At 41.3% G+C, this 12,422-nt stretch overlaps 3 protein-coding genes and 1 non-coding gene across 6 annotated transcripts in view; 3 read left to right on the plus strand and 1 right to left on the minus strand.

Annotated features, from left to right (window-relative positions):
- The first annotated feature begins 1,683 nt into the window (after nt 1-1,683).
- On the plus strand, nt 1,684-6,545 carry LOC129855242 (ribonuclease P protein subunit p21-like). Its single transcript, XM_055922674.1, has 5 exons — nt 1,684-2,417; nt 2,511-2,611; nt 2,803-2,885; nt 4,708-4,842; nt 5,690-6,545. The coding sequence occupies exons 1-5, from the start codon at nt 2,361-2,363 to the stop codon at nt 5,806-5,808; spliced, it is 495 nt and encodes a 164-aa protein (XP_055778649.1). The 5' UTR covers nt 1,684-2,360; the 3' UTR covers nt 5,809-6,545.
- LOC129855241 (aquaporin-12-like) lies at nt 6,068-8,836 on the minus strand. The gene is made up of 3 exons (XM_055922673.1): nt 6,918-8,836; nt 6,626-6,742; nt 6,068-6,465 (listed from the first exon to the last, which is right to left on the minus strand). Exons 1-3 carry the CDS (start codon nt 7,510-7,512, stop codon nt 6,341-6,343), a joined length of 837 nt encoding a protein of 278 aa, XP_055778648.1. The 5' UTR covers nt 7,513-8,836; the 3' UTR covers nt 6,068-6,340.
- A 1,197-nt stretch (nt 8,837-10,033) lies between these two features.
- Nucleotides 10,034-10,106, plus strand: trnam-cau (transfer RNA methionine (anticodon CAU)). The gene has a single exon. It is a non-coding gene; the product is annotated as a tRNA-Met (tRNA).
- Nucleotides 10,069-12,422, plus strand: part of LOC129855243 (glypican-5-like) — a 149,761-nt gene continuing 147,407 nt past the window's right edge. For all 3 annotated transcript variants that reach the window (XM_055922675.1, XM_055922676.1, XM_055922677.1), the window contains exon 1: nt 10,069-11,000. In XM_055922675.1, the coding sequence (XP_055778650.1) occupies nt 10,835-11,000 (166 nt within the window). In that variant the 5' untranslated portion in view covers nt 10,069-10,834. The remainder of the gene's footprint in view (nt 11,001-12,422) is intronic.

Consider the following 12,422-nt stretch of genomic DNA (forward strand, 5'->3'; position numbering starts at 1 on the left):
AGAGATTAATTTTTAAAATTAGAAGTTCAAACTGTTTGGGCATAGACTTGGAAAGTATGACAGAACTTTGCAGGCTATCTCTGCAGTAGATTGCAACTCCTCCCCCTTTGGCAGTTCTATCTTGACGGAAAGTGTTATAGTTGGGTATGGAAATCTCCGAGTTTTTGGTGGCCTTCCTAAGCCAGGATTCAGACACGGCAAGGACATCAGGGTTGGCAGAGTGTGCTAAAGCGGTGAGTAAGGCAAACTTAGGCAGGAGGCTTCTGATGTTGACATGCATGAGGCCAAGGCTTTTTCGATCACAGAAGTCAACAAATGAGGGTGACTGGGGACATGCAGGGCCTGGGTTTATTGTCAAGAGACTGGACATTGGCGAGTAGTATGCTAGGGAGTGGAGCGCGATGTGCCCGTCTCCGAAGCCTGACCAGGAGACCGCTACGTTTTCCCCTTTTACGGCGTCGAGTAGTTTCGCCGGCTGGGATCAGGTCCATTGTATTGGGTGGAAGGCAAAACACTGGATCCGTTTCGGGAAAGTCATATTCCTGGTAGGAACGGTGGTTAGTTGACGTTAATCGTATATTCAGTAGTTCCTCCCGACTGTATGTAATGACATCTAAGATCACCTGGGGTACCAATGTAAGAAATAACACATAAAAAAACAGAATACTGCATATTTTCCAAGGAACGCGAAGCGAGGCAGCCATCTCGCTCGGCGCCCGGAATCATGTGGGAAAGAGAAGTCGGAGTTCAAGGATGATAGAGGAGTTTCATACTAGTAATTATCAGTTGGAGTGCCGTTCAAATGTATTTTTCCCAGTCGTATGCAGTGGTGTAAAGTACTTAAAATATTTTTGGGGGGTATCTTTACTTTACTATTTATATTTTTGACAACTTTTACTTGCACTTTGTACTCGTTAAGCAGGACAGGAAAATTGTCTAATTCACACACTTATCAAGAGAACATCCCTGGTCATCTCTACAGCCTCTGATGTGGCAGACTCACTAAACACATGCTTCGTTTGTGAATTTTGTCTGAGTGTTGAACTGTGCTCCTGGCTTTCCGTCATTTTTTTATATCGTGTTGTCTGGTTTGCTTAATATAATACATTTTAAATGATTTATACTTTTACTTTTGATACTTAAGTACATTTAAAACCAAAAACGTTAACTCAAGTAGTATTTTACTGGGTGACTCACATTTACTTGAATCATTGTCTTTTTAAGGTATCTTTACTTCTACTCAATTATGAAAAGTGGTTACTTTTCCCACCACTGGTCGTATGTGATAAACATAGATAAAGATATCATCTTTATATGTCCCATTATGGTGTCTGTGAGCTCACGGCCAGTGCCATTGAGGCCATCTCTATTTTGAAGTAGTCAAATTCATTTTTTTACTACTTCTATGAGTTGGCAAACAAACTGAAAGGGTGCATACTGCCAGTGTGTGCATACTGCCAGTTAGAGTATGTTATTTGAACAGGTATAAAGCCTAAGTTGATGATTTGCCGCCACCTACAGTTATGGAATGTTTGCTTAAGAGTATAATTAATTGGCTTATCCCTCCTGATGACCTGGATGGAATCATGTGATCCTTCCTTCATAGGAAGGCCCATCTAGTTGACTACTTTAAAATGGTGAAAGAGCTATGCCCGACAAGCACGTGAATGTGGCAATAGATGACGGATTTTCACTATGGATGTGCAGTGTAATTTATTAATATAAAAAAAATCTTTCACCATTGATTTGTCACTATTTACCGGGATGGATGTTTTGCATATGTGTAATTGTTTATTATGGCCATGAGAATATCGGGTATAGTAAAACATGAGGATTACTCAGTTGGTTAGAGAGTGTGCTAATAAGGCCATGGTCGTGGGTTAGATCCCTGTACTGGCCAACATGGTTTTATTTTATACAAGAGTATGCTAGTAATTGTCAATCTTTTTTTTTTAAGTATATTGTCTGGTGTTAAATGGATCATAGGAAATTAACTACTTATTAATATGCGAGGTATTTTGCTTAAAATTGTGATTTCAAAGGACATGTCCTACCTGCTAAGTCTGTGCCATTCAGGTCTCCATAGTGTCAGATCTATCATACCCGAGTTCGTTCAGAGGTTGATCAGTAATCAGAGGATTTAGCAACTGCTTAGATTTAGCAAAATAATGTTAGTAGCTAGTGAAGCTAGACGAATTTGAGGGCACATCTTTTGCTCGCGTAGAACATTGTTGAGTAGGGTAGTAATTTAGCAATCGGGTGATACATATAACGTTAGCTAAGATAGCTAGCTTAACGTTGACGTTACATAGTTAGTAACGTTAGCTGGCTAACTTAGCATAGCAATCCACATCCATGCAATGGCAGGAAACGTGAAAGACAAGGAGGCTTATCAAAGACTGAACTTCCTGTATCAGGTACGTTTTCTTGATTTCTAGTAATCTAGCTATACCTTTGGCTAGATAACTGATATTCTCAGAATGATTTAATATGACATTGATTTCTTGCAGGCTGCACACTGTGTTTTGTCTCAAACCCCTGAGAATGTGGAGTTAGCTCGTTTTTACTGCTTCACTCAGAAGACAATCGCAAAACGTTTGGTACTGAGACAGTGAGTAACATACACTAACAATATCATATAACGTTAAACTCTTGTCAGAAAACATGGTGTTACATTTGCATCAATAAAGGTTGTAACTTTCATGTCATGTTAAGAATACATGACACAAAATAAGTTTGAAACATGTCTGCTAAAATGATGACAACTAGGGCATGACTATAATGTTATTAATGTCTTTATAGAGACCCCTCAGTGAAAAGAACATTATGTAAGAAGTGCTGCTCTTTGATGGTCCCAGGAGTAACTGCCACAGCCAGACAGAGAAGTAAGTTTATTCATGCAAGACTAAGTCACTTTGTATATGCTACATGGCATATATATATATATATATATATATATATATATATATATATATATATATATATATATATATATATTACAAGTATCTAGCTAAATAGACAGCCACCTAATCAAAGCCAACATGTTGTTGCAGGCTATTTAATTGTCATTCTAGTCCTTTTCAATACAAACACAGATGAAAACATGAGTTGTGGTTGTATCCGTAATGACTACCAACCCGTAGCACTCACGTCTGTAGCCATGAAGTGCTTTGAAAGGCTGGTCATGGCTCACATCAACACCATTATCCCAGAAACCCTAGACCTGCTCCAATTTGCATACAGCCCTAACAGATCCACAGATGACGCAATTTCTATTGCACTCCACACTGCCCTTTCCCACTTGCACAAAAGGAACACCTATGTGAGAATGCTATTCATTGGCTACAGCTCAGCGTTCAACACCATAGTGCCCTCAAAGCTCATCAATAAGCTAAGGACCCTGGGACTAAACACCTCCCTCTGCAACTGGATCCTGGACTTCCTGACTGGCCGTCCCCAGGTGGTAAGAGAAGGTAACAACACATTCGCCACGCAGATCCTCAACACGGGCCCCTCAGGGGTGTGTGCTCAGTCCCCTCCTGTACTCCCTGTTAACTCATGACTGCACGGCCAGGCACGACTCCAACACCATCATTACGTTTGTCGATGACACAACAGTGGTAGGCCTGATCAACGACGAGACAGCCTATAGGGAGGAGGTCAGAGACCTGGCTGTGTGGCGCAAGGACAACAACCTCTCCCTCAACGTGATCAAGACAAAGGAGATGATTGTGGACTACAGGAAAAGGAGGACCGAGAACGCCCCCATTATCATCGACGGTGCTGTAGTGGAGCAGGTTGAGAGCTTCAAGTTCCTTGGTGTCCGCATCACCAGCAAACTATCATGGTCCAAGCACACCAAGACAGTCGTGAAGAGGGCACGACAAAATCTATTCCCCTCAGGAGACTGAAAAGATTTGGCATGGATCCTCAAAAGGTTCTACAGCTGCACCATCGAGAGCGTCCTGACTGGTTGCGTCACTGCCTGGTATTGGCAACTGCTCAGCCTCCTGGTGTAGAGGGTAGTGCGTACGGCCCAGTACATCACTGGGGTCCAAGCTTCCTGCCATCCAGGACCTCTACACCAGGCGGTGTCAGAGGAAGGCCCTAAAAATTGTCAAAGACTCCAGCCACCCTAGTCATAGACTGTTCTCTCTGCTACCTCATGGTAAGCAGTACCGGAGCGCAAAGTCTAGGTCCAAGAAGCTTCTAAACAGCTTCTACAGCTTCTCCCCCCAAGCCATAAGACTCCTGAAAAGCTAATCGAATGGCTACCCAGACATTTTCATGCACCCCCCCCCCCCCCCCTTTACGCCTCTGCTACTCTATTATCCATGCATAGTCACTTTAATAACTCTACCTACATGTACATATTACCTCGACTAACTGGTGACCGGTACCCCCTGTATATAGTCTTGCTATTGTTACTTTACTGCTGCTCTTTAATTACTTCTTCCTTTTATTTCTTATTCATATTTTTTTAACTGCATTGTTGGTTAGGGGCTTGTAAGTAAGAATTTAAATGTAAGGTCTACCTACACCTGTTGTATTCGGCACATGTGTCTTATAACAACATTTTATTTGATCTAGTACTTGGAGATATATTTATCATCCTCATGAGATTTTGAAAGTACTGAGTGGAAGTCCAATGTCTTTACATAAGTGACATATTGTATTGTGGAGTAACTCAAGCTTTTTTCTCTCAAGGGACTAAGCACAGAAACCGCATGACTGTGCTGCGATGTCTTCGCTGTGGGCAGTGCAAGAGGTTCCTAAACAATCCGGAGCATCGCCTGTGGGTGGACCAGCCTGAGGCTCAGCTGGAGAACCAATCACAGCCAGGTGATTTTTACCCTGGAACAACTCCACTACATTGCAGTTATGTATCATATGGGGGAACAACTAAGTACCGTCATGTACACTCTCCTACATATTCATTTGGACAGTGAAGCTAAAACCTTTAATTTTGAGCTGTACTTTGAGATCAAATGTGTTACGAGGTGACAGCACACAACGTCACTTATTTGAGGATATTTTCATACATATCTGCTTTATCATTTAGAAAGCACTATTTCTCTAGTCCCCCCCATACCCCCCCCCCCCCATTTGAAAGTGTCATAAGTATTTGGACATACTCACTTAGTGTATTACATGCAGTATTTGGTCCCATTTTCCTAGCATGCAATGGCTACATCAAGCTTGTGACTACAAATGTGTTGGATGCATTTGTAGTTTTTGGTTGTGTTTCAGATTATGTTGTGCCCAATAGAAATGTAAGGTAAATAATGTATTGTCATTTTGATTCTAAATAAGATTTATTATGTTTCTGAAAACCTCTACATTAATGTGGATGCTACCATGATTATGGATAATTGTGAATAATGATGAGCGAGAAAGTTTGAGGCATAAGTATCATACCCCCCCAAAAATGCTAACCTCCCCTGTTATTGGTTATTGTGAGAGGTTAGCATGTTTTGGGGGCATGATCTTTGTTCATCTGTAACTTTAGCTATGTGGGGAAAGACTGGAGGAATCGGGAGCTTAGGCTGTCATTTCAGACGCAGGTGTATTAAAATTCAGCTTCACATGTAACATTTTCATCTAAAATGTTTTCTGTTTCTTTATGCCACTTTTCATCCATCTCAGAGGGAGGCCATGGTGTTTAACCTTTGTCCTTTCTGTTTTGCAGAACAAGGTCCCTCCACTAAAGAGTTGAAGGAGAAAGCAGATGGACCCATATCGCAGATATCCTCCACAGGGCCTTCCTCTACCCAGCACCAGGTGCCTCCATCCAAGCCCAAAACCTGAGCCCTGTGGTCTCAGTAGCCCATTCACAACTGGACATAGCTGCTTTGTGTGGCATTGGCACATTTTCAACTATATCATAAATGTTTGAATATGATTTTTTTTGTTTTACCAGTGACAACCTGTTACATCAGTGGTATGATGTAACAGGTTGTCATTGTAATGGGAGAGGTTGAGTTTGGTTAAAAATATATTTGATGGTTAGTCTACCTCAACTTGCTCACAGTGTACAGGAAGTTCAGGAACCACAACCAATGTTAAATGTTTTTTTCATACACATTTATTTTTTATTGATTTATTACTTCTGTAAGAACACAGGCGATATATGAGTTGTAACTTGTACTATCATAAATGTACAGATGCTCTACAGCCCACACCTTTTTTGTCAGTAACTTAAGGAGAGAATTGGCTGTTGAATATAATGCTCAGTGCATAATGAGATATCTTCTCCCAATAGGAACAAAATTGAGTAGTGTGTTCCTAATACACTCATCTGTCCTATATTGCCTCAGCTGAGGTGGATGATGTCTTTCTTTCATTTTTTCTTTTTATCTCCGTCCCCCTTTGGCACCTGTACGTGGGTCTTCTGGGAATACAGCAGATTCTTTGCAAAAATCCTGGGGATGTGACCCATGTACAGAAGAAGGGCCAGGGTCATTCCTGAAAAGAGGATATCTGTATTACCAGCTTGATAAGCAATTATGCCTCATTGTTATGCATGAAGCCTGTTTCATACATTACCTTTGGCAATTACATTTTGTCTATTGGTATACTTTTATTAGTGGTTTGTATATAATGAACAATTTCTGATTTGACTTACCAATAATGGGCCCAAGGCAGTAGACCACTGAGTACTCCGTAAAGGTGAACCCAGGACAGTAGAAGGTAAGGCCATAGGCCAGGGAGGGGTTCAGGAAAGCTGAGGTATAACCACTGGCTGACATGCATAGAAAGATGAGTTATCGGAACGGGATGCAGAAATAGATTTTGCTCTGACAAACAAATATAACACAAAGAAAACAGCATATAGGCCTATGCAACTTTAATGATTATCTCTACTGAAATGTCTTTCTATATTTGAGGCACGATGGTTGTCATCGTGGGCTACTTACCTGCATGGGAGAGAAGGGTGAGCACAGCTGCAAAGAAAGGCACCCGAATCAACGCAGAGCGACATCTCAGGCTGAGGTATATCAGATAGAAGATGAATGCACACACACACTCAGAATAGACCCCCTGCACCAGGGAGACACGCAGAGCTGTGCTGCACTCCCTAAATATCAGGTTCTTAATTATGTGCATGTCATTGAGCTCCATTGCCCAGTAGTAGCCAGCTACAATCAGGGCCAGGTGTGCCCCCAGGAACTGAGCAGCGAAAGCCAGCAGAGTGTGCAGAGTAGGGGTCTCCAGCAGCAGGAAATTCATCAGAGTCAGGGAGGGGTTTCCAGTGGCTCCAGCACATATCACACCATGGGTCAGCAGCACCACAAACCGTATGGTTAGAGTAACGTCTGATTCCAGTACCCCTGCCCACTCGCCAATCTCTATAATGGTCTGCACCTCCAGCCAGCATGCCACCAGCACAAATGATGTTGTGAACTCTGCTGCAAAGCTCAAACAAGGCCATTTTCTGAAAAGGACTCTAAAGGCTGCACCAAACGCCACAACAGCAAGAAAGTAACCAAGGGAGACATCAAGCTCAGACATAGTTAGGTTCACAGATGCTAGCTACTACACCTCGCTGGTTCTTCTCACACAGTGTATGACTTGTTGCGCAGTTTGCTGTCTGTGTTTTGTGACAACGTGGAGAAGTGTTTTTCTCAACACAGAAACACTGACTTTTCATCCCACACCACCTGCCAAAATACACACTGCCCTTTTCGAGGTCAATTCAGGAAAGTTGCTTTGCCCCAGGGAAAAGGGCAAATGACTTCTGTAACTTACAACAAAGATATAGTTTATTGACACTGAGGGAAATGTCTGTTAAACCTTAATAATGCTTGTGCACTAAGATATCCTTCAAGCCTAGACATTGGGCTTGAGATTGTTCAAAAGTAACTCATATAACATAGAAAGGTGCGTTGATAAAGGCCTGTTCTAACTTCTGTGTGTGTAGAATGAACCCATGATGTCTGGGCACTCAGCCGAGAATGTGACAGAAACTGACTGGTTCCTCTTGATCCTGGACAGAGTAAAGATTCTATCCTACACACCAGTAACAGCTATTGTTCTGTTTTGGAGCTTGTTTCTGGGGAAAGATTGTGGTGGAGAAATCTGAATTAGCCAAGTAACACAGATATTTAAGATGTATCTGCAGAATATATTTACATGATTGAACTGTTGAAACTTATTAGAATGTCTCCTTTTGGACTCTGGTGTTGGCAGCTGCACTTCCTCCCTCATGGGCCTCAGTCACCTTGGGTTCAGAGAGGGGAGAAGTCAGCCTTATCTATGACGTCCCTGTTGCTATACAGAATATCAGCAAGGAGTATGGCAAAGGAGGTCAGAAGGAAACATTGTTTCCATATGTGAACTATGTGTCTTTATTGCATACCCTGTGAAGGGATGGCGTGAGTAATGGGGAACCAATCACTTGTCTCCACAGTGTCTGTGTGTCACCTCCAAGGGGGAGATAGTTTCAAACTTGAACTAGGGGAGAGAACAAAGTAACAACAAATGTCCTAAGTTCTTAGTACTGAACAAAACAAGTTATTTGTATTTGGGGCCCAAGGTCTGGCACGGGATGTGTGGGGTTAGCGTTTGGAACCATTGTACGTCATATCTGAAGTTGCACCTATCCTGAGATAGCTTCTGAGTTAAATACTAACTCCACTCTGTGGGCTCTCACTCCACCACCTGCGGGGGTGGGGCGACTAGTCTCCTTGTGGTAACAAGTCTTTTAATAAAAGTAATACCTTGAAAGATTATTCATTTTGCCTCTCCTCATTATTGATTAAGGGTAGAATTTCCACCACAACACCAAGAAAAAAAAAGTTATATTACCTGGTCTGATCTCTCTGAAGAACATACACTGAAAAAAAAAATGAATGCAACATGTAAGTAAAGTGTTGGTCCTTGTTTCATGTGCTGAAATAAAAGATTCCAGAAACTTCCCATATGCAATTTCTCTCAAATTTTGTGCAGAAATTTGTTTACATCCCTGTTAGTGAGCATTTCTCCTTTGTCAAGATAATCCATCCACCTGACAGGTGTGGCATATCAAGAAGCTGATTAAACAGCATGATCATTACACAGGTGCACCTTGTGCTGAGGACAATAAAAAGCCATTCTAAAATGTGCAGTTTTGTCACAACACAATGCCACGGATGTCTCAAGTTTTGAGGGAGTGTGAAATTGGCATGCTGAGTGCAGGAATATCCACAAGAGCTGTTACCAGAGAATTTAATGTTTATTTCTCTACCATAAGCCACTTCCAATGTTGTTTTAGAGAGTTTGGCAGTACTTCCAAATCGGCCTTAGACCATGTGTATGATGTCGTGTGGGTGAACGGTTTGCCCCATGGTGGCGGTGGGATTATGGTATGGGCATGCATAAACAACGGACATCGAACAGAATTGCATTTATCGATGGGAGTTTGAATGCACAAAAATACTCTGACGAGATCCTGAGGCCCATTCTTTTTTTTTTTAAAGGTATCTGTGACATATCTGTATTCCCTTGCATGTGAAATACATAGATTAGGACCTAATTACTATTTCCTCATATGAACTGTAACTCAGTAAAATCATAGAAATTGTTGTATGTTGCATTTTAATATTTTTTCAGTATACCTTACTGTGATTCAGTTTTTCTCCTTTTAGCTATGTGAATTGGCATATAGGTTGACTGATGAATGTACAGTACTTTCTTTTCTTGGAGCACTGAAGCAGCATTCTCACATATGAAATTGTCTTCTTGGCTATTTCTTTAAAAAACATTTTATTTATATAGGCTTTTAGCTACTTATTCTATTTCTGCCATATTCCAATTGGTTTAGCCTGATCGGATTCGTAATCCTGATTTTATCTAGCTACGTTAACCCTGTATTTACAGGAATAACTACATTGTAATAAGGGCACAGTAACCCTAAGTGTAACCAATGGTTTACTTATTCCGAAACACTTTTTACCCCCTCTTCTTGGGGAACGAAATTGTCCAAAAATATGTGGAATTGTTACTGGTTCAGACCATTCTATCTTTATAAGGGGGGGTGGACGTTACTATATGAGCCTCGTTGGCGCAGTAGGCAGCGCGTCAGTCTCATAATCTGAAGGTCGTGAGTTCGAGCCTCACACGGGGCAGATTTTTTTGCATTTACTAGCAACATTTGAGATCTCAATTTATTTTTGACCAATGAATGCGAAAACAAGTTAATACATAGATAAATATGATATCAATCCGAGGCTACGGCATGGTAGAACTGCTTTTACAACACTAATTCCACGACTGACCACACGGTGGACGCGGTGTTCTGTTTTAGATTAATCTCTGCAGACTAGAGAAGCATATACAGTATAAATCAATCATTAGGACTATACATTGTGTTATTAGAAGAAAAACAATATGTCATTAGAGCTCCAATTGCTGTGGTATTATTTTAAATGATCGCAAAAGGAATAGCCAACATCTATGAACAAAGAACCCACCGTATAATTTTTCACTTTAGGAACGTTTTTCTGTTAGTCTATTTTGTGTGATGTTTCAAACCGAGAATTTCTAAAACAGTGTAAACTGGTTTGCGCGGTGTGAGAGAGAGCGAGCGAGAGAGCGAGCGCTCAGCTGTATCCAAAGAACAGCGTTTCACTTTCTGAAGCGCATGGATTTTAACTGGAAAGCCCACTGAGAGAGGGAACGTCGTGCGCTCTATTGAACAGACCCAATATGTGATATTCTAACAGATCGACCCAGTTGATAAGGACTGCGAATTTGTTTTGGGATTGTATTACTTAAATAGCCTATTCGGCTTCTTTTACAAACGGCCATTCCACTGCTAGGATACCTTGATAGTATATCTGATTGAAATGGTGCGATGTTCCAAACAATAATCCAACGCGTTGACTTTTGGTTGATTTACCTGACAGTTGTACTATGTGGAGCTTCAGGTGCAGGAGTGCACAGTTGCCATGAGGTTAAAACGGCTTTCCAATTGCGCCAGATCGGTCCGTTGAAATGGGTCCCCGAGGCACCTGGAACAGGTTAGTGCTCACTTGACTTGTAGGTCCTAACACAATTTCGCAGCAGAATGTCCAGGAGCCACTTTGCACTTGTGCGTGCTGTGCACTCGTTTATTTCCCACAGGGAATTGATAAATCACAATCATAAAAATGTAACTACAGTAGCCTAGGTCTAGAGAAAGATTCAAGCAAACATGCCTAGTAAGTAGTAGTTGATGCTTGTCTTTGTTTAACGACCATCCTAAGAATTGGAAGTAAGTCCCTGTGAAGGGAGGCCATCTCTTGTTTCTTTTCTTTTCTAATACTGAGTTTACAATATGGATGTACTGGCAATAACAGTCACAATCAATAACATTGCAGTTATATATCAGCTTATTATTTGGCAAGCACCAAAAAGCAATCAAACCATTTAAATCAAATCAATATTGTTTCGTTCACAAATGCACCCCAAAAATCTTCTCTCTCTCAATCCCAGTCCTCAATGGACAGGTCAAGTGGCGGTGACCTGAGCCCCATGGAGCCACAATAACTGAGCTGCATGTTGTGTGTGATCGTCTATTCTACAGTGTATATATACAGTGCATTCGGAAAGTATTCAGACCCCTTCACTTTTTCCACATTTTGTTACATTACAGCCTTATTCTAAAATTGATTAAATAATCCCCCCCCCCTCATCAATCTACACACAATACCCAATAATGACAAAGCGAAAACAGTTTTTTAGAAATGTGTAAATGTATATAAAAAAGAAAAAAAAGAAATACCAAGACAACACAGGAGTGGCTTCGGGACAAGTCTCTGAATGTCCTTGAGTGGCCCAGCCAGAGCCTGGACTTGAACCTGATCGAACATCTCTGGAGAGACCTGAAAATAGCTGTGCAGCGACGCTCCCCATCCAACCTGACAGAGCTTGAGATGGTCTGCAGAGAAGAATGGGAGAAACTCAGGTTTGCCAAGCTTGTAGCATCATACCCAAATAGCATCATCACCAAACACAGGTGTGCCAAGCTTGTAGCATCATACCCAAGAAGACTCGAGGCTGTAATCGCTGCCAAAGGTGCTTCAAAAAAGTACTGAGTAAAGGGTCTGAATACTTATGTAAATGTGATATTTCAGTTTAAAATGTTTAATACATTTGCAAACATTTAAAAAATATCTGTTTTTGCTTTGTCGTTATGGGGTATTGTGTGTAGATTGCTGAGGATTTATTTTTATTTAATCCATTTTAGTATAAGGCTGTAACGTAACAAAATGTGGAAAAAGTCAAGGGGTCTTTCCGAATGCACTGTAAGTCTGTCACCTGTCATCAGTTACATGATAGATTTGTTTACACAATCATTTCATGATTGACACATGCAATGACTTAGGCCCAGTTGAGTTTGTAAGTAAGCATGTTGTTAACTCTGGTGAGCATCACTCCCTCTGCATCCTCTCTACACCCTT

The sequence above is a fragment of the Salvelinus fontinalis genome, chromosome 5 (genome assembly GCF_029448725.1).
Source record: "Salvelinus fontinalis isolate EN_2023a chromosome 5, ASM2944872v1, whole genome shotgun sequence".
Classification (NCBI taxonomy): Eukaryota; Metazoa; Chordata; class Actinopteri; order Salmoniformes; family Salmonidae; genus Salvelinus; species Salvelinus fontinalis.

Coding starts and splice junctions, on each gene's coding strand:
- LOC129855241 (XM_055922673.1), bottom strand. CDS start 7,512: ATGTCTGAGCTTGATGTCTCCCTTGGTTACTTTCTTGCTGTTGTGGCG. Junction 6,743..6,917: donor CACCCTTCTCTCCCATGCAG/GTAAGTAGCCCA, acceptor TATGCATGTCAG/CCAGTGGTTATACCTCAGCT. Junction 6,466..6,625: donor CTGCCTTGGGCCCATTATTG/GTAAGTCAAATC, acceptor TCCTCTTTTCAG/GAATGACCCTGGCCCTTCTT.
- LOC129855242 (XM_055922674.1), top strand. CDS start 2,361: ATGGCAGGAAACGTGAAAGACAAGGAGGCTTATCAAAGACTGAACTTC. Junction 2,612..2,802: donor AAACGTTTGGTACTGAGACA/GTGAGTAACATA, acceptor ATGTCTTTATAG/AGACCCCTCAGTGAAAAGAA. Junction 2,886..4,707: donor TGCCACAGCCAGACAGAGAA/GTAAGTTTATTC, acceptor TTTTCTCTCAAG/GGACTAAGCACAGAAACCGC.